This window comes from Ceratotherium simum, chromosome 1, assembly GCF_057802395.1.
Source record: "Ceratotherium simum simum isolate JZ-2026a chromosome 1, ASM5780239v1, whole genome shotgun sequence".
Classification (NCBI taxonomy): Eukaryota; Metazoa; Chordata; class Mammalia; order Perissodactyla; family Rhinocerotidae; genus Ceratotherium; species Ceratotherium simum.
In genome coordinates, this window is record NC_141900.1 from 60,932,810 (window position 1) to 60,958,230 (window position 25,421).

Sequence of the window (25,421 nt, forward strand, 5' to 3'; positions counted from 1 at the left end):
ACTTTTGGCACATTAAATATGTAGAATAAGAAATTATCCCCCTCCCCCTCTTAAGATTTGGCTATCAGTTATCATTAAAATAAATTATTGTTATAAATCTGTGATTCTCAATCATGTTGGAGGTATGACATTAGTTAGATTTAATAAAAATCTTCATGCCTTCCCTTATGGAAATCATTTACAGATACAAGGACTATTTCCGTGAGCCTATAAGTAGTAAGGAGTATGAGTATGAAATGAATTCAAATTACATTTATTATTATCATTTTGGAAACTCCTTAAGGAAATAGAAAATGTCCTAGTAGATTGCCAAAAACAACAAAAAGTGACTGGGAGTAGAGAGTAAAGATCACTATTATAATTAATTAATATGATCCAGAATCATAAATATTATTTGGATAATTAAGTAAGACTGAAAAGGAAAGTTAACAAAATAAACCTATTTCAAAATAGTGACTGCTTTTTTCCGCCAATTCTTCCTCATGAGTCAGATATATTAAATATATTTTGACTTTATGTTAGGATTTAATAACATATTTTTATAGATTTAAAAACTCATCTCGTTCATTCTAAACTGAGGAAACCAATCATTTTTGCCGTTGTTGTGAAATACCAGCCATGCCAAGGCAGATTTCTTCGTTCTCGATGCATTTGCAATCTTATAAAGACTTCTGGTGACTCAGAAAATCCCATGCATCAATTTTCCAAATTGGATTTTATTTGATTAAAAATAAATTTAAATCAAACAGAGACTTTGGTGTGCTTCTGAGAATTCCCATGTCAGGAGTTGGCAAGGAGCACCCATGTGTAGGTGTATGTGTGCGCACTAATACTGTATGAGCATTTAGGACCTTATTTGAAAAGTTCTTTCCTGGAAGAAGAGTAAAGGGTACCGTTTTGGAATGCAGCCTGCCATATCCAGCTCTGCTTCAGAGGAAAAGAAAGGAGGGTGGATAGACAGGAACAAAGTCCCCAGTTTAAAAATTAAAGAAATGGGCTCCCCAGACTTGTTATCCTGAGATATTCATTAACTGAAATTATTTGTTTCTGTATAGCCCTTCTTTGGTAAAGGAGAAGGGAGGAAAACAAGTATTCTCATAGCACAAATAATGCATTTTTCTAAATTATGCTGACTCCCTCGTCCAGGCCAGCTTACCCTGACTGCCATCAGCTGGAGGCAGTGACCATGTTTTTCTGTTTATAAACAAAATTGACCAAACGAATGCAGAATCTGCTTTTGGTTAGTGAAAGAGAAGGACAGACCTAGATAGGTAATAAACATCTGGGTCACTTTAAGTAAATAATGAGTCTTGGAGATGAACAGAGAAAGAGAAGAAGGGGACGGACCCCTTCCAAGAAGCTCACATTGTTATCTAGAGGAAGTCTCTAAGCCTTGTCAGAAACTTGGAATTTGTCCCCTTCAAACCGTCCTTAAAACTCAGCTGAAAGCTGCCTGGCTGTGACTCACCTTCCTGGCCACCCCAGACGCTGTCAGGCTCTGTCTCCTCTGATGCTCACTTTCTGTCCCTTCCACCAATTTGGCACTTATGGCTGTTCAGCTTTAGTGTGTCTACTTTTTATTCCTCCAACTAGACAGTAAGTTTCTTGAGGGTAGGAACCAGGTCTTCTGCTTCTCGCCACCGCCTGCCATCTCCCACACACTGTCAGCCTGTTTAATTAGTTCCTGTGTCTTGGGCAAGGAAACTATCGTCTGCAGGTAGCACCTATTCCTTTGTACTTAGGAGAGGAAGAAGCCGAATGTCAACGGAACTATCCAGACAATCCCCTGGTGAAGACGGTGTGCTCTACACCACCAAAAACACAACTCTCGCATTCTAAAGGGAGGAACTAGCCTTTCTGTAATAGAAAAGGTATTCCACAATTCAAAGCATAACTGATGCTGTATTAAAATGATTCAAAAATAAATAAATAAATACAATGATTCAAAATCAGACCTGTTTAGATCACCTGTACTTTGATTCTGGTGGTTCTTTCAACTGTTGTTCCTTGAAATATACTGAAGCATATACTCACCGTACAGGACAATGCTTTTTTTTCTTGCGGCATTCAGTAGCTGCAGCCTATGTTTTTCCCTCTTTTGCACTATAGTTTATATTTATGATAGCAGCATAGTAAAATATATTCAAACTGTCATAGCCAAAATAGTGCTAGATTCTGAATGCATATTAAGCTGGAACTTGAGGTACAGGATTATGTTGTTTCTGAAACATTGAACTCTGAGGGGAAAAATATTCATTCCTGCCAGTGTGTCTCCAAACATTTTACATCTTCAAGGAGGTGTGGATCGGCTATGTTGTAAGTATGGGAGGCCAGAGTATAGCTGCGGTGACCTGGGATACCCTGGAGGATCCAGAGACAGTAATGAATAAAGCCATTTGGAGTGATCAGTGCCCTTTGATTATCCTGCATTTGGCAAAGCAGATGGGCTACCCATTCTCTGGGGAAAATATGAAGAGAAATTCTGAAAAATCCCTAATTTGCCTGATTTACATGGAAATTATAAGTCTTACTTGCACAGAGCTGTTCAATAGGCTATAATGGGAAAATTAAGAATTTCTAAAATGTTTATATGTGGTCTTAACAAATCCACCTGAATGAAATTATCTGGCAGTGTTTCCATTTCCAGAGGAATTGGGTTTGAAATGTAAAATTTGTGTTCAGTCATAAGAACCTTCTGGAAGCAAACTCCAGAAGTCAATCTGAGAAATACCTTTGTGAAAGGTCAAGCAATGCTCGCGGGGAATCATCCACAGCCTCTCCTACAAACGTGAGAAGCCAGGCCTTCAGCATTAAGGTGACTTCCACATGATATAAGGATATTTCCCTCACATTTAGGATATTTCTGTCACTTTTAAAAGTATAACTTTTCATCTGAAATAAATTGAGAGGTCGGACAAGATAATTACAAAGAGAAGCTATGAAGTCTTCCATGAAATTTTCTGTCAATCAAGTAGTCCATTGTTTTGCGCAAGAATTGATTTTTTTCTGAAAATATTATATATAGTGCTTAGTCTGTGCTGGGGCAGAGGATTTGGGCTTTTCTACAATTTTTAAAACTGAAAATAAACTTTAGAAATTAAACTTTTATTAGAGATGTTGCTGAATTCAAAAATACATTAGGTTTCAACACTGTGAAATTTTTTAACTGAGCAGCAGTTTTTCTGACATAGGCATAATCTTCTTGAACAAAAATAGATGTATATGCATACAACAATATCTGTTTGTTCTTTTGGTGAAAATACAGTAAGAATGTTTTTGACCCAAGACTGCTGAAGAAATTCTTAAAAAGGATTACAAAGCATCTTTTAAGTTATAAAAAGTTAAAGAAATGCTAGGATGATCATTATGTTGGCCTTGCCATCTACAGATATAATTGTCACACAAAATTTGTAAAGTCACATGCTGGTACACCGTCAGTAGCAGAAATTGAAACAGCATGCCTAACTAGAAAACTTGAACCTCATATGAAAGATAGGAGAATGCCCAAAGGGAGGCAAAATATATCCATTTTAAAATTATTATTTTTTGCTTGAGTTGATCTGAAAATAAAAAGGAGAAATGAAAGAAATATTAGTATGTCGCCATGTAGAACTTCCCATTTTTGAAAGCAGAAACTCCCAACCAGTCACAATTGATGAAGCAAAAGATGTTAACAAGAAGATGGGATTTAATTCTACTTAATTTTATTCAATTCAATAGACACTTTTTTAGGTATTGAAAGGCAAGTGTGGAAATATTATCAAGAAGAGCTTGCATTAAGGATTTGGTATTTCTTGGGGCATTTTAGAAATTAGCAAGTTGTCGAGGGGGAAGCTAAGTTTAACAAGCCAAAGATTGAGTTAGCCAATGGTGAAGGGAAGAGGAACAATATAATATACGCTCTTTCACAGCTTCTACAGAGAGACAGGCCAGAGGAGTCACAGTGAGGGGGCACTGCTGTGTTCTTCCACACACATTCACCTGTGTACCTGAGGTTTTCTGTCATTCTAGAACTTGTTACTGCTGCATGGGAGAAGGAAGGAAGGAAGAAAGGGAAGGAGGGAGGGAAAGAGGGAGGGAGGAAGGAATGAGAGAGAGAGGAGGGAAGGAAGGAGAGAGGGAAGAAAAGCAAGATAAAGATGATTTGACACTTCCAGAAGTTGGAGAAAAACTCTTGCCCCCATATAATTAGCGGTTGATATTGGAACAATGAAGAGGTTCTAACTCGCAGCATGATATAAACAAGCTAGCATCACACACCTGCAGAATACTAGCATTCGGTAGAACACTCAGGTGTTTCATTCATCTCACCCTAGACCGTCCCCCCCCCCCACCCCCGGCAATAGGCTCACAAATCCCATTTCCCCTTAATAAGCAAGGTCCCCACTAAAGTGGCTGACTTGGTCTTGTCATTGGCCCCATCTTCATGTCACAGTTGCTGCTTGATTAACTAGCTGATTAACCAGAATATTTATCACATTCTTATATTATGATTCATCTCCCCTGTTTTTTATCCACAATATCACTTGTCCCAAATTACATGTGAAAATTAATATGCTTATATATTGGTCCAAAAGTCGTCTTCCTTCAAGTTTCTAAAACACTTAGGCTAATGAGGGAAATTGTTATAATCTGAATAAAAACAAAATCAAATGGACACGTTATAATTATTTCTTTTGATTAGGTAATTTTGAAATAAAAATGTAACTGTAGACATTTCCTCCTTTTTTTCTCTTCTTTTCTATTTGCCACCACAGGATTAGCAGAAAATATATAGTCTGGGTCACCAAGTAGATATTTGGCTTAGACCAGCCAAGAGCAGGGTCGTAGGGACAGCTGCAGTGAAATGAGGGGGGTCTTGAGGGACATGTGGCTTCAGAGCCTTGGGGGACACCTTGGGGGAATCAATTAAAATCTCTCCCTTAGCTGGCTCATGGTAAAATGGGCACAAATCTGTCCACAACATGAGGATCCAATATAACCAGGAACGTTAGAAAAGCACTCCAAACAGAGCTTGGCACAAAGCAGCAGTTAATAAACCGTTCATGGATTTTCTTTAATAAGCCACTTAATGAATGATTTCTCTGACCCTGGGCAATGCTGGCCTGGACAAACTGCTGATACACTGGCAGCCTTGTGTATAAATAACCACCAACAAATGAGAAAAAAACAAAAGCAACAACCCACATGAGTCCGGAAAGGACGCAGGGTTGTCTCTGAAAGTGGCCCCTGAATCGGTGATAAACACTAATGACTGTCATCCCTCAGATGACTTTGTCCTGTTCTGAGCATCTTCCCACCCTAGTATTTCGTTACAGTTGATGGGCTCTCTTGCTGCACACCAAGCATTCAGGGTAAACACAGCTCATGAGACACTCCAAGTCTTGGGGGGTAAGAATGCGTGTCTCCGCTTGCCTGCAGGGCCTGCGAGAGACAGCTTGACACAGGCGTCCTTTGGCCTTCTCACCGCCCCTGCGAACCCAGCCCTGATAAATAAGCCAGCTAATTGAATTAATAAACAACTCTTTCTTTCTCTTTCTTTTTTTTTTTTTTTACAGCCAGCTGGCGTGCAATCAAAATGTGTGATAAATTATCTGTCACTGCTTTAACCACAGCAGGGGAAAGTGGAAAAATTAGCCACTCCAGCCCTTTCTTGCTGCTCCCAACCCTCCTGCTCAGTTTGCTTAGCTATAGGGATTTTCCCCGCTCCCCGGTCTTCTCACTTTGGCAGAGGTCCAGGACAGAGTCGCTCTGGGTGGAGAAACGTATGTGGCTGCCCTGATGATGGATCCGTAAGCCCCAGCCCTGTGGTGGGATGCTAAAATTCCTCGCCGGCCTGTGGGAAAGTAAGATTTGTGTGCTGCCCTGGCAGGGAAGGTTCGATTATGAGCCTGTGGTTTAAGCCCACAAGATTCTCGTTAAGGGAGGGGGGTGTGACGTGGTTCACGAGCAAGTGTTCTGATGTCTGCTTTTTCTTGCCCCACCTCTAATGCCAAACAGCTTTTGGGCCTTTCTGGAATGAATGCTCGCCAGAGTCATAGATGGCAGCCTGATGCACGGTTCTACTTTTCACCCATTTTTGCACCTTAGCCACTTTCTGTGGTGTCCCCTTCCACCTTCTTTCCTTTGTGTCCCAAGACCTGATTTCAAGTCACTGTTGTTAAAGGTATTGATTTTTACAAGCTGTTCTTCAAGATCGTTCACCAGAATCATGCAACCTATGAAAGATTCTGTACCATCGAAGGAGACTTTTCTTTCATTTTTCTGCTGGTCCCCAGGGCAGTTTCTCAAAGTCAGAAAAATAAACAGTCACCGTCAGGTTCAATCCATGTGTAGACATCGTTAGGCTTTCCTGTGTCGTCTCATTCTGTCGTGTGGAGACCTCCTGGGGTTCACCCTAGCCGGGAAGCATCTGGATTGTATATCCCAGTTTAACACCATAATTCTCTTAAAGGTGCTTTCATTTTAGGATGTTACCTTGTGTAATAATATACAAATCATCTGCAGGGAATGGTCTGGAACTGGCAACAGATGTAGGCTGGGTGAATGCAGGGGTTCTTGATCTGTTTGATTCATGGGCTTCCAAACCCCTAGAGCTTTTTCCAGAGCATATGTGCTTTATTGTCTATATAGAGCAGAATCTTAATCCACTACCCTTAAATGGGACGGTGTGGAGATGGGATAAAGTGATGGCTATTTTTTTTTATCTTTCCGGAAAACAGAGTTCTTTGGGTAAACTTCACGTAATTCGTAAAGTCAGATGTTGGCCATTACCAAGCAAAAATGGGACCCACGCTCCTTGTTGATATTTGATTATATTCTTATACTAGAATGTTCACTACAGGTCTTTTTGCTGCTTTCATTGGCATTTTCAGTCCTGGCTGTGCTAGGCCTCTCTGCGGATCCAACAGCTTCTTAATGGGAATGAGGGTGGGGCAGTGGAAAGAGGAATTAAAGTAATTCTGAACAACAATGTGAAGTATTGTGCTTGTGAAACTCCAGGACATTCACACCTCTGTGGAACAGTAAGTGGCTGCCCTGAAGAATGCACTTGAACTCCGAGAGACAGAATCCAAAAATTCCAACAAGGATCCTGTTTAAAGGGCCATAGGAAAATCTCAGAGCAGACTTTTGCATTATTTTGGGGACCTGGTCATGTGCCATGGTACCTTTCCCTCCCCTTTTTTCCTTCTTCATCCTACACACACACACAAGCCTCGTGCTTTGTTCTGTTTCCTTGGTCCTGAAGCAGATCTGACGGTGTAGGGAGACAGATTGTGACAGTTTCAAGGGAGAATCTTAGTGATAGCGTCAGAAGGCTGACAGAGGAGACAGCCAACTTGTATGAAGCTTTGTGACTGTCCGTTTTACATGCCTTGCCTCCAGCCCTTTCAAAGAGAATGATCAACATGAAACAGAAAATTCAAACTTAAATTTTGCTTTGCTTTACTTTACAGAAGATCTGAGAGGAGAAAGGAAGTAAGGGAGAGAGGAAGTTGTGTAGATACTTTGATTTCCATATTTCCAGGCCTCCTCTTAAAATTCTTTATAGACAGAAGGTAGGATGGGGTGGGAGGGAAGTCCCCCTCCCCACCTTTATTGACTAAATAAATGGTGAGTCTATCTACTAAAAAGGTTATGAGAATGTTTATTGGAATCTCTGGATTTGGGTTGATTACTTGAAAGTAGAAGTGTTAAATTCACTACCTAATGCAGAGCCCACTGTCATTACTTTTCTGCAGGCAAGTGGAATATAATACCTCTCTTCCCACTGCACAGGCCAAATTGCATGTGCAAACCTAGTAAGTTACCGAGAAGAAAATGCCAGGCCTGAAGCTTTATGTAATTCCCTTCAAAGACCTTCATAGGGCTGGAATTATTTGGAAGATAACAGAATATAATCCAATAACCTCTTTAGGAAGCCAGAGGAAGAAAGCTGAGACAAGTACCCCAGCTGCCATTGGTAAAGGAGAGTATGATTACGCCCTTGATAACACTCCCCAAAAGATGTGGGGATCTGCCTTTTACTCCTAGGTTGGCAGATCCTACCAGGAGTACCCGTATCCAGCTGAGGAGATGCAGGTGTCTATGGGCTTAACAAACTCTGCCCCTCCGTTCCGCCATGGCACAGTGGCTGACACTGTCTCTGTGGCTCCTGAAAAGAAGTAGCCCAGCCTCAGAACACATTGACTCAGTACCACAGAAAATACACAGCACATGGACTGTTAGCATTTTCAGATGTCATCTCTGTTTCTTATTTAACGTTCAAGACGCAGCTGAGTCCTGGATTAGTCTCCAGGGTAGGAGAGGAAGCCTGGACTGGTGGTCAAGAGGCCTGGGTTCTAATTTGCCTTCAACCTTGAGTTTGTCATGTGATCACAATGGCCTTTAATCTCGCTGACCCTCAGCTTTTTAATCTGTGAAATATATCTTAATAAATAAATTTTAATGTATGTTTTGGTCTAGGGGGGGCTCCAAAACTCTCCCAGTTATTAGAGTCTATGGTTATATAAAACTAAATTCTCAGTGTTGTCATGATCACTGCTTTTTGTGAGCCAGAGTGAGTTGATGAATTTCACTAAGGTCAGAGAGGAAATGTCACACAGAAGATATTTTATTTACTTGGATTCTGGTACCAGCCCATTTTAATACTCACATCACAGTGGTCTTGTGGTGTCCCCCTCAAAGTAATAAAATAAATAACTGATTGATAAATGTCATTTAGTCTTGGTTTAGTTAACCTGGCAGTCAGGTTAAAGCAGGTTTTCTTAACCTTGGCATTATTGACATTTTGGGCTAGATAATTCTTTGTTGTGAGGGACTCTCCTGTGCATCATAGAATGTTTAGTACATCTCTGGTCTCTACTCACTAGATGCCAGAGCATCCCCCTCCAAGTTGTGACAATCAAAAATGTCTCCAGATATTGCCAAGTGTCCCCCGGGGGCAAAATCGCCCTCATTTGAAAACCACTGGGTTAAGCCACGACTAAAAGTCCAAGTTTAGGTCAGGGTTAGCTACATATATTTGATATGCTGCAATCTAAAACTGCTAGTTAGCCCCAGAGCACCAGCAGTATCTATTTAATTCAGGTTAGAGCAATTTAACCTTGATCTAAAATCTTACTAGAAATAACCCATTTAATCTATGTGTCACAGCACCTCACAACAATGGAATCTACTAGATTTCAAGCTTTTTGGAAATGGGCAGAATCGTCTTTGTATTTCTTTCTGTGCACAGAGTAAATGCTCATTAAATGTGTGTTGAAAGAATGAACAGCTTCCCCACAAAACACCAGGGGAATGCAGAATGAGGAGCCGCCATGCTCAGCCAGTCATTCTGGGTGATCTTTATTCTACAGGAGGAAATGAAGCAAGTGTTTGCCAGTTGGAAGGGTAGAAGGAATCTTTGGGAGGGAGGCTGCCATTACCCTAGCTGAAACGGAGCCAGGTTAAAACCCTCTTCTGGTTAAAAAAAAAAAGGGGGGGGGGTCATGGAACATTTAATGACCAGCCACAGTGCATCAGAGCCCAAGCTGTGTACATCACTCATGCTCCCCAAGAGCATATAAGAGTGAAAGATTCAGTTGCTTTAAGTCTGCTGTATTCCTAAATTGGCATATATTTTGGCAGCACGGGATGTGGAAATCTCAGATGTGCATCTGACATATTAATCTCCCTAAAATGGTAGCCTCACTGTTTTTCCTAATGTACTTGAAGAGTATGACTTTAAAGTGCATTTGAAATGTCTCACTCGGTTGTCCTGACAACCTTCTTCTCAGAATAAACAGAATCCACCTATATGTGTCACTGGAGACGCGAGCACTGCATTGCGTTTGTTTTCACGTTTGATGTTTTATATGTATTTTTTGAACCAGCCTTGAAACTTAAAACAATGTTAATCTAAATTCACAAATCATTTAATGCAATTGTTAGGTCTGATTCATGAGATTTGTGGATTTCAGCTGATATTATTTTGTAATTATTAAGTTCTGAAATGATCACAATTTACTTAACATGAGGATGTTTGCCTCTCACCTGGGTAGTTATTGTCATGTAGAAGAAATCACCCAGGCTGGTCTGCACCCTATCTTCCAGCCCCATGTCCACACGTCACTGGGGTGTCTCCATTTTAAAATAGGTCCATCTTCCTAACAGATCCATTCACTGAGTTCAAATGGCAAGTGCTTTGAAAACACCGCACCCTATTAGCTCTGGGTAAAAGGTCCTCTGTTGTGGTATCCTTTTGATAATATAATTGACAATTGATGTTACAGAGATCTGAATTCTGAGATTGAAACTAAGCAAAGAGCAGTGGAATGGAAAGAGAGTGAGTTTGGAGGTCTTCCATCTCTGCATATGAAACCAAGGCCCAAAATTAGGATTCAAAGAGAAGTGTAACTGTTATTTCAGAAGATAGATTAATATAGTAATAAGTACCAGTGTAATCAGCATGAATCATGAATACACACTCCTAGAGTCCCTGATTTTTGTCCTGCAATACACACTCTAAGTGAAAAATGGAGACTAGTTAAAAATTTTAAAACCTAGGATGATAGAATGAAGACATGCCCCCTTTCCATCCACTTTCCCTCTGTCCACACTTCCCTAGTCTTCCACCCAAGAACACCAAGGGAAGCAATGTCGTGTACCCAGATTGAATTTAAGATTTTGGATAGAATGAACAAAAACAAACTTAGATGTATTTTCTCTTGTTGGAATCTGATTTAAAGACTTTCTTTCTCCCTAGAGAAAATAGTTGGGGTTTGTTGAAGAAGAGTAAAATATTTATTTCCTTGTTTGTTTACAAATTGAATTTTAATACATATCCCTCCTATGTCTAGAAAGAATTTTGAGCTACAATAATACAATCAATGCAGTACATTTAAAAAAAAATAGTCCTCCTCTAAATAGCAGATTTTACCAAACTGTAATAAGTTGAGCATTTGACTACTGACAGTTGTCCTTTTTGGCAAAGCATACAATGTGTGATGTCCCACCAAGGAAGCTAATAATGATATGCTTCCCGTAGTAAATGGCTTTTGGAAAGAAATCAAAGGGTACTTTCAAGCAGAAGAAAAGAAAGAAAGGGAAAAAAGTAGCAGGCACTGAAATGGTACCAAGAAAAACAATCTATCTCCTACTTTAAAAAGATTCGTACTCGATGGGCTGGATCCCAGCCGTTAGACCAGAACTGAGTGGTGAGCTCACTTAACTTGAACATGTTGGAGAAAATGTCTCAATCCATACCCAGAGCTGCAACATCTTCCTTGCAGGAGAAGTGGTCTGTAAATGCAGGTGGCGCTTCGCCTAGCCAGCTGGGCTTCCCCTCTGTGAAGTCTGCAGCCCCAAATATGTTCTTTAAAGAGAGGCCATTCTGAAAGTCAGGCTAGATGCTGGGTGGAATGTGTCACAGAAATGGGAGAACAACTCCCCATTGCTAGAACTGCCATCACTATTTCCACTTGGCTTAGTGGTTGACACATTTGGTTAACCATTTCGTTAGCCTCTGGTTAACCACTCATGGTTAGAAAACCTTACAGAAGTGGGAACTTTTCTTTATATAATGTGGATCATGTAAAAAACAACCCTACAGGATGCAATTCCTTCCTTATCTGCCACACCAAATCCAGACTCTCTCTTGCTGGCATATGGTGAAAGGAAGAAACCACTTGATAACACCCTGTAGTGATTAATTTATCTGAAACTAGGGTGGAGTGGACAATTCTCTAAAAAAGGGAATTGAGGTTGTTTTGAATTTGGAATACTTTGACTCAACCTTGTATCCACTTCTGTTTTACAATGATTCTGCCTTATCGTTGTAAATTAATAAATACAAATATCAGAGCCCTTGGGTAGAGCAGGTCTTCCACCTCTACCTAGAGCTGGCTTGCTTTCCCTCCTGCTACTCTCCTCTACATCTTCTTCCTTCCCTCTGTCCTTTGGCTTCTTTCCTTCCTTCTTGCCTTCACCATACTCTTTATTATCTGCCATCTTTCTTCTAGCCATGCCAGCTGTCAGGCTGCACCACAAAGAACAACATCAGGTTCAAATCCCTTCTCTGCACTGGCTCCCAAGCAGATGACTTAACATTTCTTCACAGGGATTTCCTACATCTCTAAAATATGGAGAATGGTCTTCATCACCTACTTCAGAGGCTTAATATCTGCAAAGTGCTTTGCTTTCTCTAGAAGGAAAGTACTGATTTAGGGCAAGCTACTATAGTATTGTCAGTCCCTGGTGAGCAGTTGCTTAAGAGAAATCTGGAGACAGAAAAGAAATTGCTTGAGCTGGAAAAGAAGACAGATCATGAAAATGATATCTTAAGCTTGTTAGAAGATAAATTCTTAGGCCGTTTTCAATTAATAAATCAACCAGAAAGCTTTCCATTTGGCATTTTTAGAATGGTACTTGGTTGTGACAATGTGATTTAAAGAGATAGTTCCCCATTCCCCACTCCACCGCCCCCCATTACTTGTGTTTTAGGAGGTAAAATAGTAGATTTAGATCTCTGGTTCATTGACTTGTACACCATGGAAACAAAAGAAACAGAGATGTAAAAAGATAGCTTGGTGAGAGCCTGTAATTCCACTCTCAAAAATGTGCCAAATAGTTAATGTATTCTTTTTGGTCATACCTCCTGAAACACAAAGGAAAAACTTCAGAGAAAACTCTGAAACTAAGAAAGAGCGTAGAATACCTGATATTCTTCAGTACCAGGTAATTAATGGAATTTTTTAAATGCGTGTGAGAACCAACATGAATTGGATGTACATCAGCTCAGAAAGAAATTGTTACTCATTTTTCGGTTGGAAATGCTCTGCACCATCATCTTCTTGGGCATAATTCAAAAGCTCTCCTTAAGCGTAACTTTCTACACACACACAAGCAGCCAGATTCTTCATAAATTATACATGGCTCCTCTTGGAAATGTGTTCAATGTAGACATGCAGGGAAAAAAAGAAAAGATTTTGTGTTTTGTTCTCCGTTCCCCAAGCACAGCTTTATTCATCCTGGTGTGGTTCGCCTGAAATACCAAAGATTGTGCTGTGATAGAATCTTTTATTAATGATGATGCTCCTTCATCCTGAGTCTCTCTCAGGTTTCTCCTGGTCCTCCCTGCTCAGTGAGACCAGGCAGTTCACAGATGGCATCATGGATTCTTGATATGCTGTTTATAGGTGTGCAGTTTGTGTTGTCAAAGGACTGCTGAGTTGAGCACCGTATAATCCAGACCATTCACAGGCAGACCTGGAACTCTTCTGTAGCAAGACAGTAGAACCATCACAGCAAGTTGATTTGGCTGTTGGTCCAGTGACTTTGGACCACCAACTCTTGCAAAGCCCAAGAAAGGAAGTTAAGCAGCACTTAAGAATCAGAGTTTATTATAATCTCTCTCTCTCTCACCCTCTCTTCCTCCCTCCCCCTCCCCCCAACTCCCCTTCCTCCTCCCCTTTTCCCATATCAGTGTTGACACACTTTGTGGGACTCAGGCAGGGGTCACATCCAGAGGCAAAGGACAGTGTGGAGAACCAGAATATACCATTACCGTTTTACCAAAGAGAAAAACAGAACTGGACACACGTAGAGCATGCTAGATAGACTTGGATAGAGATAGCAAGGGACAGGACAACTTATACTTCATACAATCTACTGCCCATAGTTAGAGAGAAGCACCTGGAGACTTCTTCTTACTGTAATAAGTTGGAAGCCTCCTTGGCCAGAGACCTTATGTCTGTAACAGAGACACACATCTTGCCATCTCCCAACAACTGGAATAAAGCCAGAAGACAACAAGATAGAACAGCCATCTTGGACAAGTCTCCCCAGGACAAGGCAGAGGTGTGTCCAGGAAGGCCCTTCTTCCAATCCCCTGAGGACCTTTTAGTCAGACTTTCAGATCCAGAAGTTTGAGCCTCTGAGTTACCGAGAGATGTCCTCTGGGGATAGGGCAATTGGAAGGGCAGGGCCCACTGAACACAGCTGCCCTCGGAAGGGCGTGGGGAAGGATCTGCTGGAGGACTGGGTGATGTGGCGGTGACTGGCTGCTCCACCCAAGAAGCACACTGCTAAGACCTGGGCCTCCTGCCTCAGGCATTATAGGGGCATTGTTCGTCATGATGGTGTGCATTAAAAAGGGTACAATTTATGTAGCTAAGGTTGACCACTGTCCATCTTGCTTGGGATGATGGGAAGTGTAGCAGTGAGGGGAAATCCTGTCCATCACTATCCATTGTACCACTTTTTACCAAATAATTAGGTCACCCCACTCAGGAAGGGTCCTGGGATGCACATGTAGAGTGAAGTTTGCTGTGGGAACTTGAACTCTGAATTTCCTGACTTCTGTGCAATTAAAATCCCAAACTTAATGTTGCATTAGCGTGGATTTTCCATAGTGAGTTATAAATGCAAAGTTCTATGTTTCATATGTATTTTTCTAACATATGTTACTGCCTATGTTTCTGATTAAAAGCTCGTCCAAAATAAAATAACAAAGGATTACTTTTTTCCAGTAGAACTTTCTTCTTCTATAAAAGCTGGAAATAAGCCCTCACCTAAAATTACCCAGGCTTGCAGGTGCTGGGTTTTGGGGGGTAAGTAGTGTTTGCCAGCAACACAAAGGGCATCTCCCTGCAACCACCACTAGAAGGTGTTCTTTCTGTGGAGAAAATTATAGGCCAGCGCTTCAAAGACATTCCATGGTTAGGCACCACTCCTGGAGACTTAGAGGCGGCAGGCAGGCAGGCAATCAACAAATATTTATTCTAAGCCCGCTGTGTATTCAGCACCTTTAAAATTGCCAGGGAAACCAGCCAGGAGGATATGATATCTGCTAGAGCCAAGTTAGTGCCCAAGGTCATCCCACTGTGCTGAGGGAGCTCAGTGATCTGAAAGGAGCAGAGGACCCTAAAACTGTGACATGGTAGTATCTCACCTGGTTATGGGGATGTTGATAGAGTAAGAAAATGAGACCCAAGAAAAGGTTCTTTAACTAAAACTGATACTTGACAGGTGCCCCCATGCCCATCCTTTCCTTTTAGATCTCCCTTAACAGACACCCAGCCCCTATTCCCTACACAGACACTCACACACGCACACACACACACACTACTACCACCGGCATCACCATTGCCTCTGCCCAGAAATTGAACCCAACTGGATGGATCAATGCATCAGATTTTTTTTTTTTAATAAACACTTTTTAGAAATAGGCAAACACGCCAAGAGGTGTGAATACAAGGATATTCATCATAGTGTTATTATAGAGGGGAAAAATGGTAACAGCATGTATGTTCATCAATTGAGAGTTGAGATACTCCCCTAGAGAAAATGCAACAGCTGTTTTACACGTGATGTTGAGATCTTTGGTGAGGCGGGGCAGAGAGGCAGGGGACATGGACTTGTATGGTGCACTTTATGGCCTGTGCAGAGGTGAACAGAACTCTGTTTCTCCTGCATTAAGTTCTCTGTTCTAGTTTTATTGATGCAGCTGAAAAGTCACATCAGCTGTTTTGACGTATGCATCACATGATGGTGCTTTACAGTCATATGAGATCCCTGCATCCTCTGTTATAGATATAATTGCCAAGCTACATCGCCCCTAAGCTGCCTTTGGACAGTACTGATGTTTTTTGTGTTTTGTTTTGTTTTGTTTCTGTTGACCAAGCATAAGATGTTACACTGATCCCCGTTAAATCCCTCTTATTAGATTCCTTGACGCTAGTCTGCCAAGATCTTTTTGGATACTGATTCTTCATCCAGTATATTTAATGCTCTCTGCTAGCTTTGTATCATAAGCAGTTGATGGCTATGGCTTTTGCATTTTCTCTTTAGTTCTGAGCCAGCTAGAAGATGATAGAGTTGTGGAAAAAGAGGGTGCTAATGTCTTGCAGAGGAGTCAGATTCCCTGAGACACATACTAAAAACCTGGCATTGACTGTAGCCATGCTGGGGCAAAATATCTTTTTGCCTTTTATTGTTCACAATACAATGTTTCGCTTAAGGTGACATCATAGTGAATATTAGTAATTCTCAGATGAAGTCAAGAGTTTCTATCTGCACCCTGTTAAAAGATAAGAGATTCTTATTTTGCTTTATTTTTAAAGTATTTTCGATTGACATAAAATTCATACAATATAAAATTAACCATTGTAGAGTGTACATTTCAGTGACATTTAGTATATTGAAAATGTTGTGCAACTGTCACCTTTAACTAGTTCCAAAACATTTTCACCACCCCAAAAGGAAACCCTGTACCCATTTACCTGTCACTTCTCCTTCTCCCCTCCCCCCTCCCCCTGGCAACCACTCATCTGTTTTCTCTCTTTATGGATTTACCTATTCTAGATATTTCATATAAATGGAATCGTACAACATGTGACCTTTTGTGTCTGGCTTCTTTCATTTAACATAATATTTTTGAGATTCATCTATGTTGTAGCATGTATCGGTACTTCATTTCTTTTTATGGATGAATAATATTTCATTGTGCTTTATTTTGAGTTTAAAAAATCTAAAGTAAAACAAATATATTTTAATGTTAGGAAAAAAGGTGTTTTTAATGTCTTGTTTTCTCATCTCTCATCCAAATCTAGTATTAACCTCCAGCCACAAAACAACTCCACTCTGTCCCACTAATTAGTGTATATCTTTATGGTTTATACAGTTTCTTATCCCATTGTGTATCCCCATTTCATAGAGGAGGAATTTGAAGCTCAAGGTGACTGCCCAAGGTGGTGGAGCCAGCCCTTTTTTTTTTTTTTTTTTTGTGAGGGAGATCATCCCTGAGCTAACATCCGTGCTAATCCTCCTCTTTTTGCTGAGGAAGACTGGCTCTGAGCTAACATCTATTGCCAATCCTCCTCCTTCTTTTTTTTTTTTTTTCCCCAAAGCCCCAGTAGATAGTTGTATGTCATAGTTGCACATCCTTCTAGTTGCTGTATGTGGGACGCAGCCTCAGCATGGCCAGAGAAGCGGTGCGTCGGGCCCGGGCCGCCAGTAGCGGAGCGCTCGCACTTAACCGCTAAGCCACCGGGCCAGCCCGGTGGAGCCAGCCTTTTAAACCAACACTTCTCACTCCCGGTCTTCTGTTCTTCTGAAGTTCTCTGAAACAATGACTTTTCTCTCTTCGTTTTGGACATTCATACAACTCACTTCTCCAACAGATTCCTCCCTCTTAGCAGACATCAACGCAGCTCCTTCCTCTGATGGAATAGGGAGCTCAGGACCCTGCCCTCAAGTTGTTAGATGGATTAAGGCTTGTAGAGCCAAGTGGTTTACTAATCTAAGGACCTAAAGCAGCCTTATAGTAGAATTAAGACTAGCTCCTGCTCTCAGAACAGCAGTTTGTTCTGAAGTTCATTCAAATGTACAGCCTCTTAAAATGCTCATCATCCTGCTGAATTATAAAAGACAGCCACTGAGTCGAAGAGATGCAGGGACGTGGTATCTGAAACAAAATAATTCTGTAAATGTGCATTCATTAATTTCTTCATTTACTAAGAATAAATTGAAGGCTCACTCTTGCAGAACTGTAATTAATATATGATTTAGGTGTTAATATGAAAAAGGTTGGCAGGGAAATTGCTAAGATCTGTCTCTGGGGTCTGTTTGGCTTTTTTTTTTTGTTTTTTTTTTTGTTTGTTTTTTTCCACAATTATATGGAATATATCTTTATTTTCAGGGTAATAAACAGGTACCAGATGGAAAGAAAACAAATATGTTTGGCTTTTTAACCACCAAAATTTAATGTATCACCTAGCACTTGGGTCTGCTTTATCTCACTTTAGAAGTTATATTCACAAGTGGACAATGGAAGAGTGAAATCAAACACCAGATTCTTTTCCTTGCTTATATTAGAACAGCCGAAGTCCCACTTTCTGAGGTACCATCCTTATGAGATTTCCTTGTGCCGTTTTCCAATGGACTAGAGTATTGATTTATAATACAATTCCTTTGTGTTTCTTTACTAATTCCAGAATTTCTAATATCGTCAGAGTTCATACTTTTTAATGACAACATGACAGAGTATGAATGCTTTTTTCTTCTAGACCTTGTAGTGTCCTCCCCTTCCCAGATAATCTATCCTTCCAACCTAGTAGCCTCATGTGAAATTTTATTACCAAGCCAAAATCTAAAGCAGAAGAATACTTAAATTGTGAAACCATCATCAGATCTGAGTTACATAGTGCAAGTTTTGAAAGGAGTATATTTTATTCCAAGTGATTAAGCCAGGTATGATTTTAGTAATCTTAATGATGATCCTGAAATAGGTGTGGATTTTAAGATCCACTGTGCTATCAGAGTTATATGATAATTCTCGATGGACATCCTGAAGCCCAGATTCACATCATTAAGACTATTTCTGTCTCCGCAAAATGAAGCTCCAAGTTTACGTAATTGTCCCGTGGCACCATGTGGCAATTCTCTTTTTGTTCATCTCTATCTCTCCTCAAATTTAGAGAGCATTTTGGGATCCAAACTGGCCAGGTGTAGTCATAAAATTCAGGGGACAAATATCAGTTACTTTTTACTAATTCAGAGACTTAATTACAGAAATCCTTGATACCTAGAGCAAGTCAGTAATTGTAGATATTGCAAGCACACCCCAGCGAAGGCTCTCGGTCTCACACCGTTGACCTTTTGGACCATTCAAAAGCCTGTATTGACGCCTCAGCTGATCGCTTATGTTTGGGGAGGAGAAAGAAAGAAGTTACATTTTACATCAATATCTTGGGGAGGCCACTGATGGCAATTATTTTATATTCAAAAGGAAATATGAATACGGATTTTGTCCTGTTTTTATATAGGCCGCCTCTTACTTGTGGTCAACTCAGCAATGCTACATTTTGGTATTATCACATTCTATTCTGGAACACAACCCAACAGCCATTTTTAATTAAAACCTTTCTAGAAAGAATACTCCAACCTTCCCACCCCAACCCAACTGAATTTCAAATAATGCTTAACTCGCTTGGCTTTCAGTCTGTAAAGCATAAGCAATCAGCCGCACTGACAATGGAGTAGAAATGTTTTTACAGTTCCACAAATGTTTCTAATTGGCAAGAGTCAGTTGTTAATGGGAGATAAATTGCCTGGGGTGGGTGTGAGTGGGTGTGTCGTGCGTGTGTGCACGCGCGCGCTCATGCAGGCCCCCGTGCATGCACCCATGTGGCAGTAGTAATGTGAGCATGTACCTGGGCTTCACATGATGTGCTGTGATGCAAAACTGAGATTCAAGAGGGGCTGGGACCAGGCCATCATGACAGCAGCCATGCACAGTATAGGATGAGGGAGATAGCTGGTTTCTTACCAGGACGCAGATCCCGGGCAGCAGGCCCACCCTCCCACTGGGAACGGTGAACAAGGAGCTTGTAAAATACACGGACCAAATGAAAATGACCCCTAATGACTGAAACCAGCTGTGTCAGGCTTCTCCCTGTCTCTCCTGATTTGCTCTCAAATAAATGGATGTGGTCGAGGACGATAGAAAGTAAACAGAATCATTTTTTCTTTCTTGCACTCCCACCTCAGTAATAGCCCTGGTTTTTATAGCTGAAAAATATATGTTTACTTGCTCATTAATTTCTCTCTCTCTCCTTTGCCTTTTCTTGGCATTGGGTAGAATGTTATTTAAAACAAGACACAGTTCAGCTTCAAAAAGAAAAATCATTCTGCAAAATACAGCTTGGACTCATTTACTGGTCATTTATCATCCCTAAGAGAGTGGGGTACAAATATCTATATTTGGTATATTTTAATGATTTACAGTGCAATGACTCTTGTTGGCACCGGGATACAGGGAAGCAGTAGACTCTTTAGGACTTTGAGAAGTGCCCCAAACTGTTTAGAAATGACATGGAGAATATTAAATGTGGCATATGCAGAGCAGCGCGATAATCATTTATCTTCATCGCTTTCCTTCAAAGATGACATAGGCTGATGCTTGGAGGGTGGACTCAACCCAAAGGCCTGAGATTCTCTAAGGGGTGCTTGAAAGTCTTCATTTCCACACTTGAGTGTATTTTTTCTCTCCAGCGCTTTGAAAAAGCTTCGGTTTCATGTGTCTCCCATTTCCTTTGGGTAGTGGGCAAATAATTATGTGCCTAACTCTATGCCCAATAAATATTTGTTGAGTGAATAAACAGTTAAATGGAATGTTATAAGCCTTACTAGTATTGTTGTCTTGATGTGAACCATGCAAGAATAGACTTGAAGCAATCAAGTAATTTCCTTTAACAGTACAAGCTAATTATTTGAGAGATGAAGATCTGGTGCATAGTATTTATTTGTCAGGCTCCATTTGCTCCTAATTAAAGGTGGAAAAGTTGTTTGTAGCATTGAAGGGATAACAGAGTGGCCCACTCCTAAACAGCTTTTCAATTGTTCATGCCACATTTTCAGGGAAAATACATCAAGATGAAGTTAATGCACATTTCTTTTGTTTATTTATGTTTTCTTCTTTCTGTTATCATTTTTTCGAGGGCAGGCAGGGTATGGAGCCAGCATCTCTTTTGACAGTCAGTACTTTTACAGCCCATCTGCCTGCATGACTTCTGAAGTTGATTCTGCTGAGCTTGGTGAACTGATAAAATCATCCTCTCTTACAAATGCCACCTGCAGAGAGCCAAGATGACAATGCAGCATCCTCATAATAAGCCTCAGAAATTTCTTTCACTCATTCATTTCATTAAAACTTTTAGTGCCTTCCAAAAATATGAATTCGGTGCCTAATATGCACCAGGCTCTGCGCTAAAGCTGTGAATTTAACACTGAGCAAAATCTAGCGTGGTTCCTGCTGTCATGACACTTACAATCTGGGATGGTTGGTGGCTAATTGAACAATTATACTTTAAAAATCATAACTACAAACTGAATTTTAAAAAGAGGAATATGGTTCTACTGGGACTTTGTAACAACAGGAATTGATTTAGACCAGGAGACCAGGGAGAATTTTACTAAAGAGGAGCTTAGAGCTGAGAGCTGTAGAATGTCTGGAGGAAGGGAAAAGCATTCTAGGCAAGAAAACTATCAAATGCAAAAGCCTGTGTGGCCTGAGTGGGAAGAGCAAGCGCTGACGGGAAGGCAGGGCCACACCCCGCCGTGCCTATGCATAGGTATATTAAGGGCTTTGACCTTCATCCTCTGAACATTAGAAAGACAGAAGGGCCATATACCCAAGGGTTAGGAAGTAGGGGCAGGGAGAAGGGATATGTGGACCTTATCAGACCAGGGGGAAATTCAATATCTGTTCTCCACGAATATAACAAGGGAGGTGATTACGCTAAGCCCTGGATGATCCTTGGTTGCAGTTGAACTTCCTAGAAATTCTTACCATTTGCCCTTCCCTCTGCCAAGTCTCAGAAAGAGTGTGTCTGGATCTCGAATTGGGTGCTGAGTAACCGGGGGCTAGACCATGCAGCAATGGCATCTCATCTTGTCATTTTCTTCTAGGCCGTTCTCTCCTTTCTGCCTTTCCTTTTGATCATGGGGATGTGGCATAACAGTTTATTCCTGTTTTCAGCAAAGTGTACGTGTCATGCCTTCTGGCACCTTCTCTCCGATTTAAGAACAGGCTCTGGAGGCAGCACACCTCCACCCCTCTTTAATGGCGTGAGCTTGGGCACATGACTGAACCTCTCTTTTTGCCTTGCGGGGTTTCCTGAGGATTAGGTGAGCTACTACTTGTAAAATATAGAAAGAGGGGTGACACGTAGTAAGTGCTCAATTAATGCCAGCCATTAAATATTTTTACCATTAGCTGTTTTTACTGATATAGAAAGATGTTGAAGATATATTGTTAAAGTGAGAAAAAGCAAGATACAAAACTATACGTCATAAAAGGGCTTGCACAAGTATATTCTTATAAATGCTGAGGATATGTCTGAGGATTCATAGTGGTTACATCTGAGGAATGGGACTGGGCTTAGAGGGGAAGGGATAGGCAGGTGGCTTTTACTTTTTTGCCTCCTATTCTTGTAATAGTTGACTTTTTTTTATTACGCAGCTGTATATTTTTATAATAATGAAATTACAAAGATTAGTTTAGAAAGTCCATCAATACTATCCAATATGTCAATTTAAAAAAGAAAACATCATGATTTCACTATAATCTTTTTCACAATTTTCTTCACTCTTAAGTTTGGAGATATCATTTAGAAACTTTTGTTGGGTAAAGAAACATGTATCTAAAGTCCAGCAATTCATTCAGATTTTCACGTCTTTTGCTTATGTTATAATCAAATAAGAGCTTTTTCAATCACATGCTATTATGATCCCACTGCTATAAAATTACTCTACTTGTTTCTCCATCTCTGCAAATGCATATAGAGAGTTGTCCAGAATGCTTGTCACCCACCAAATGTAAACAATGCATTTGGTTCATTTGTTGCTGACTTCATTGTACTTTTAAGCATTACTTCAATTTTTATAATGAGCATTTTTATAAAAACAATGAAATCATTTCTAAAAATTGGAGATGAGGAGTATTAGTTCACTCTTCTGTTTAGTAGTAAACTCAACACGCAGCATCTAATCTTTCCCACGAATTCAGGAAGCTTAATTTCTTCAGGATTATCATGATGGAAGTCAGTAGCTGTTGTGTAGAAGATGTTGTGTAGAAAGAGGAGACAAGTGGGCTCAGTGGTTACTGAATCAGGATGTAGGAAGTGTTTTCAATGATTATCTAATATTAACATATAGTCTCCCAACCTCCCCTGCTTTTTTTTTTTTTTAAACAAGTGGAGGCTCTTTATGTTTAACTAAAGATTTTGATGACTTGAACTGGTATTTATCAATTGTTCACTCTAACCGGTTGAGAAGCATCAATATTGTACAAGGCCGGAGTGTGGTTGCTTTGATCGTCATTTAAATACAACTTCCTTTTCACAGTGATTACATACCATTATCATCAATCAGATGAGAATACAAATCAGGGGAGAACTTTGAGTCCCCTAGTGAATACTTCATGAAGCCAAAGTGAGCTTGCCAACCAGACTCTCATCTCTGCAGAAGAAACATTTCCAAGAAGTAACTGTATTATACAGTACTTAGCACATTGTGCCCCTCAGGATATGATGATAATTGTCTGTGTACAAGAAAAAACAATATTGAAGAAACTGGGACTAAGCTGATTACCAACTGATTCTTTAAATCCGGGCCAGCAAATGATGGCCCGTGGGCCAAGTCTGGCCAGCTGCCTAATTTTGCACAACGCATGAGCTAAAAATGGTTTTTACTATTTTAAATGATTGAAAAAAAATCAAAAGTAGAATAGTGTTTCATCTCATGTGAAAATTATATGCAATTCATTCAGATTTCCTCTCCCTAAATAAAGTTACATTGGAACACAGCATGCTCATTTGTTTACGTACTGTCAACAGCTGCTTTTGCACTAAAAGGGCAGAGTTGAGTAGTTGTGACAGACTGTAAGGCATGCAATGATGAAAATATTTACCCTCTGACTCTTTATAGAAAATGTGTGCTGACCCCTGCTTTAGATTCAGGTAGAAGTTATTCGTGTATGTATCTGTTTGCTTGTTAATGGATAATGCTTTTGTGTGAGAGTATACCTGGCCTGTTGGTGTGGCCATCAAAGAAGCTGTGGAAGTACAATCCTCCACGTTCTTCTACCTTCCTCACTTCCTTCCCAAAGTCAGAAGAAAGTGATTGTGTAAGAAAAATCAGATTATCAGGAAGGACGATGAGAAACGTCATGGTAACAAATGGAAGAGACCTACATATTGCCTCCAAAAGTTATGGATTTCTAATCTAATTTGAAGCCTTGAAATAACATTAGTACTGTTCCTGTATTCTAAAATTTGAAGTTATTTCCTCTTTTCGTCCGAGAAATCTTTTGAAAGGCAAAAATCTTTTATTCTTGTGACCCTTACAAAACACAAGGCCCTATCAGGTGCGCCCATTGTGCAGTGGCATTATCATGTTGAACGGTTCTGTTTGGTTTATACTTGCATTCGGCTGTCAATAGGATCTGATGAACAATTGCAGAGTAGGAAATACCTTTTAGTAGAACATCTACATCTCGATAGAGTATCTTGCTCATTTGCTGCAACAGTTGAATTAACATTTATGGCTCACATTGATCCTCCTACCTACTATAATATATATGAGAAATTGAAATTAATACAAAAGCCATACTGCTACCAGTAAAAAAAATGTTAACAATAGTACCATGAAATATTATAGAATTGAAAACATGAGTCATTTTGATTCAAAATCCCTTTTGTGTACATGACTGACCTCAGTTGTCCCCTCTTGTCTTGTTCTGTTTCAGAGGTTGAAGGCCGCGTTGACTCACCACCCTGCTGCCATGTCCAATGGGAATATGAACACCATGGGACACATGATGGAAATGATGGGCTCCCGGCAGGACCAGACGCCGCACCATCACATGCACTCGCACCCACATCAGCACCAGACACTGCCAGCCCATCACCCCTACACGCACCAGCACCAGCACCCAGCACATCACCCTCATCCTCAACCCCATCACCAGCAGAACCACCCACATCATCACTCCCATTCCCACCTTCATGCACACCCAGCACATCACCAGACCTCGCCACACCCACCCCTGCACTCCGGCAACCAAGCACAGGTAGACCCTTTTCATGATCTTTCTCCTTTCTTGTTAATAGCACAGGCTCTAATGCGGGGATCGTGGCAGCAACCTTGTTTGACAAGCCCAGGTGTTCTCTCTGACATTCTGGGAGCTCTGTTAGTTTCCTGGGAGGTAATGGTGACCCATATGACCTACCAGATCACAGTTTCTATAAATAATATGGTAAATTTCAGGTGTAGTCTCTAGGGGGGAAATATAAACTTCAAGTTTTCCAAAATCTACTTTTTCAGTGTGTTACAAAGGTAACCCTAAAAAACTAACACCAATGGGAGGATTAGGAAGAATTTAAGTGTGTGAAGAAGGATGTGAATAAAGAATGAGAGAAATAATTTAATTGTAACTGTAGTTCTAGCTGTGGTGGTTTATAACACCATAGAGACTCAATTTTGTCTCCTGTAAAATGGAAGTTAAATACAATGGGCAATCTTCTGAATAACAGTAAATGTTAAAAATCTAAAGAGTATCAACTCCAGGCAGACAAAGAGGCTTGGTAATGGATGTTCAGGCATAAGGTGCTGTGTAAATGGTGAAGAGAGGTGACTCATCCCACCCAATGTGAAATGCGTTGGAGGGAGCAGACAGAGAGCCAAGTTCTGTAGATGATCAGTTCAAGAGAAGGGCCAAATCTCAGGGGTGGAGAGTCACCAGGAGTGGCTAGAAAGAAAGCCAGCATTTAGACTCAACTGAAAGAGGGTTGGGGGACCAGGCAGACGTTATGTCACCCAGCCCAAGAAGAGAGGCGGGTCCGTGTCCCCGAGTGAGTTTTAGTAAGTGGATGAAGGGT

The 25,421-nt window shown here is 40.6% G+C and overlaps 1 protein-coding gene across 2 annotated transcripts in view; it reads left to right on the forward strand.

Moving 5' to 3' along the window:
- The window catches only part of CREB5 (cAMP responsive element binding protein 5), a 390,264-nt gene that overhangs the window by 345,835 nt on the left and 19,008 nt on the right, over positions 1 to 25,421 (forward strand). For both annotated transcript variants that reach the window (XM_014786085.2, XM_004418879.3), the window contains exon 8: positions 24,290 to 24,613. In XM_014786085.2, coding sequence (XP_014641571.1) covers positions 24,290 to 24,613 — 324 coding nt within the window. The remainder of the gene's footprint in view (positions 1 to 24,289; positions 24,614 to 25,421) is intronic.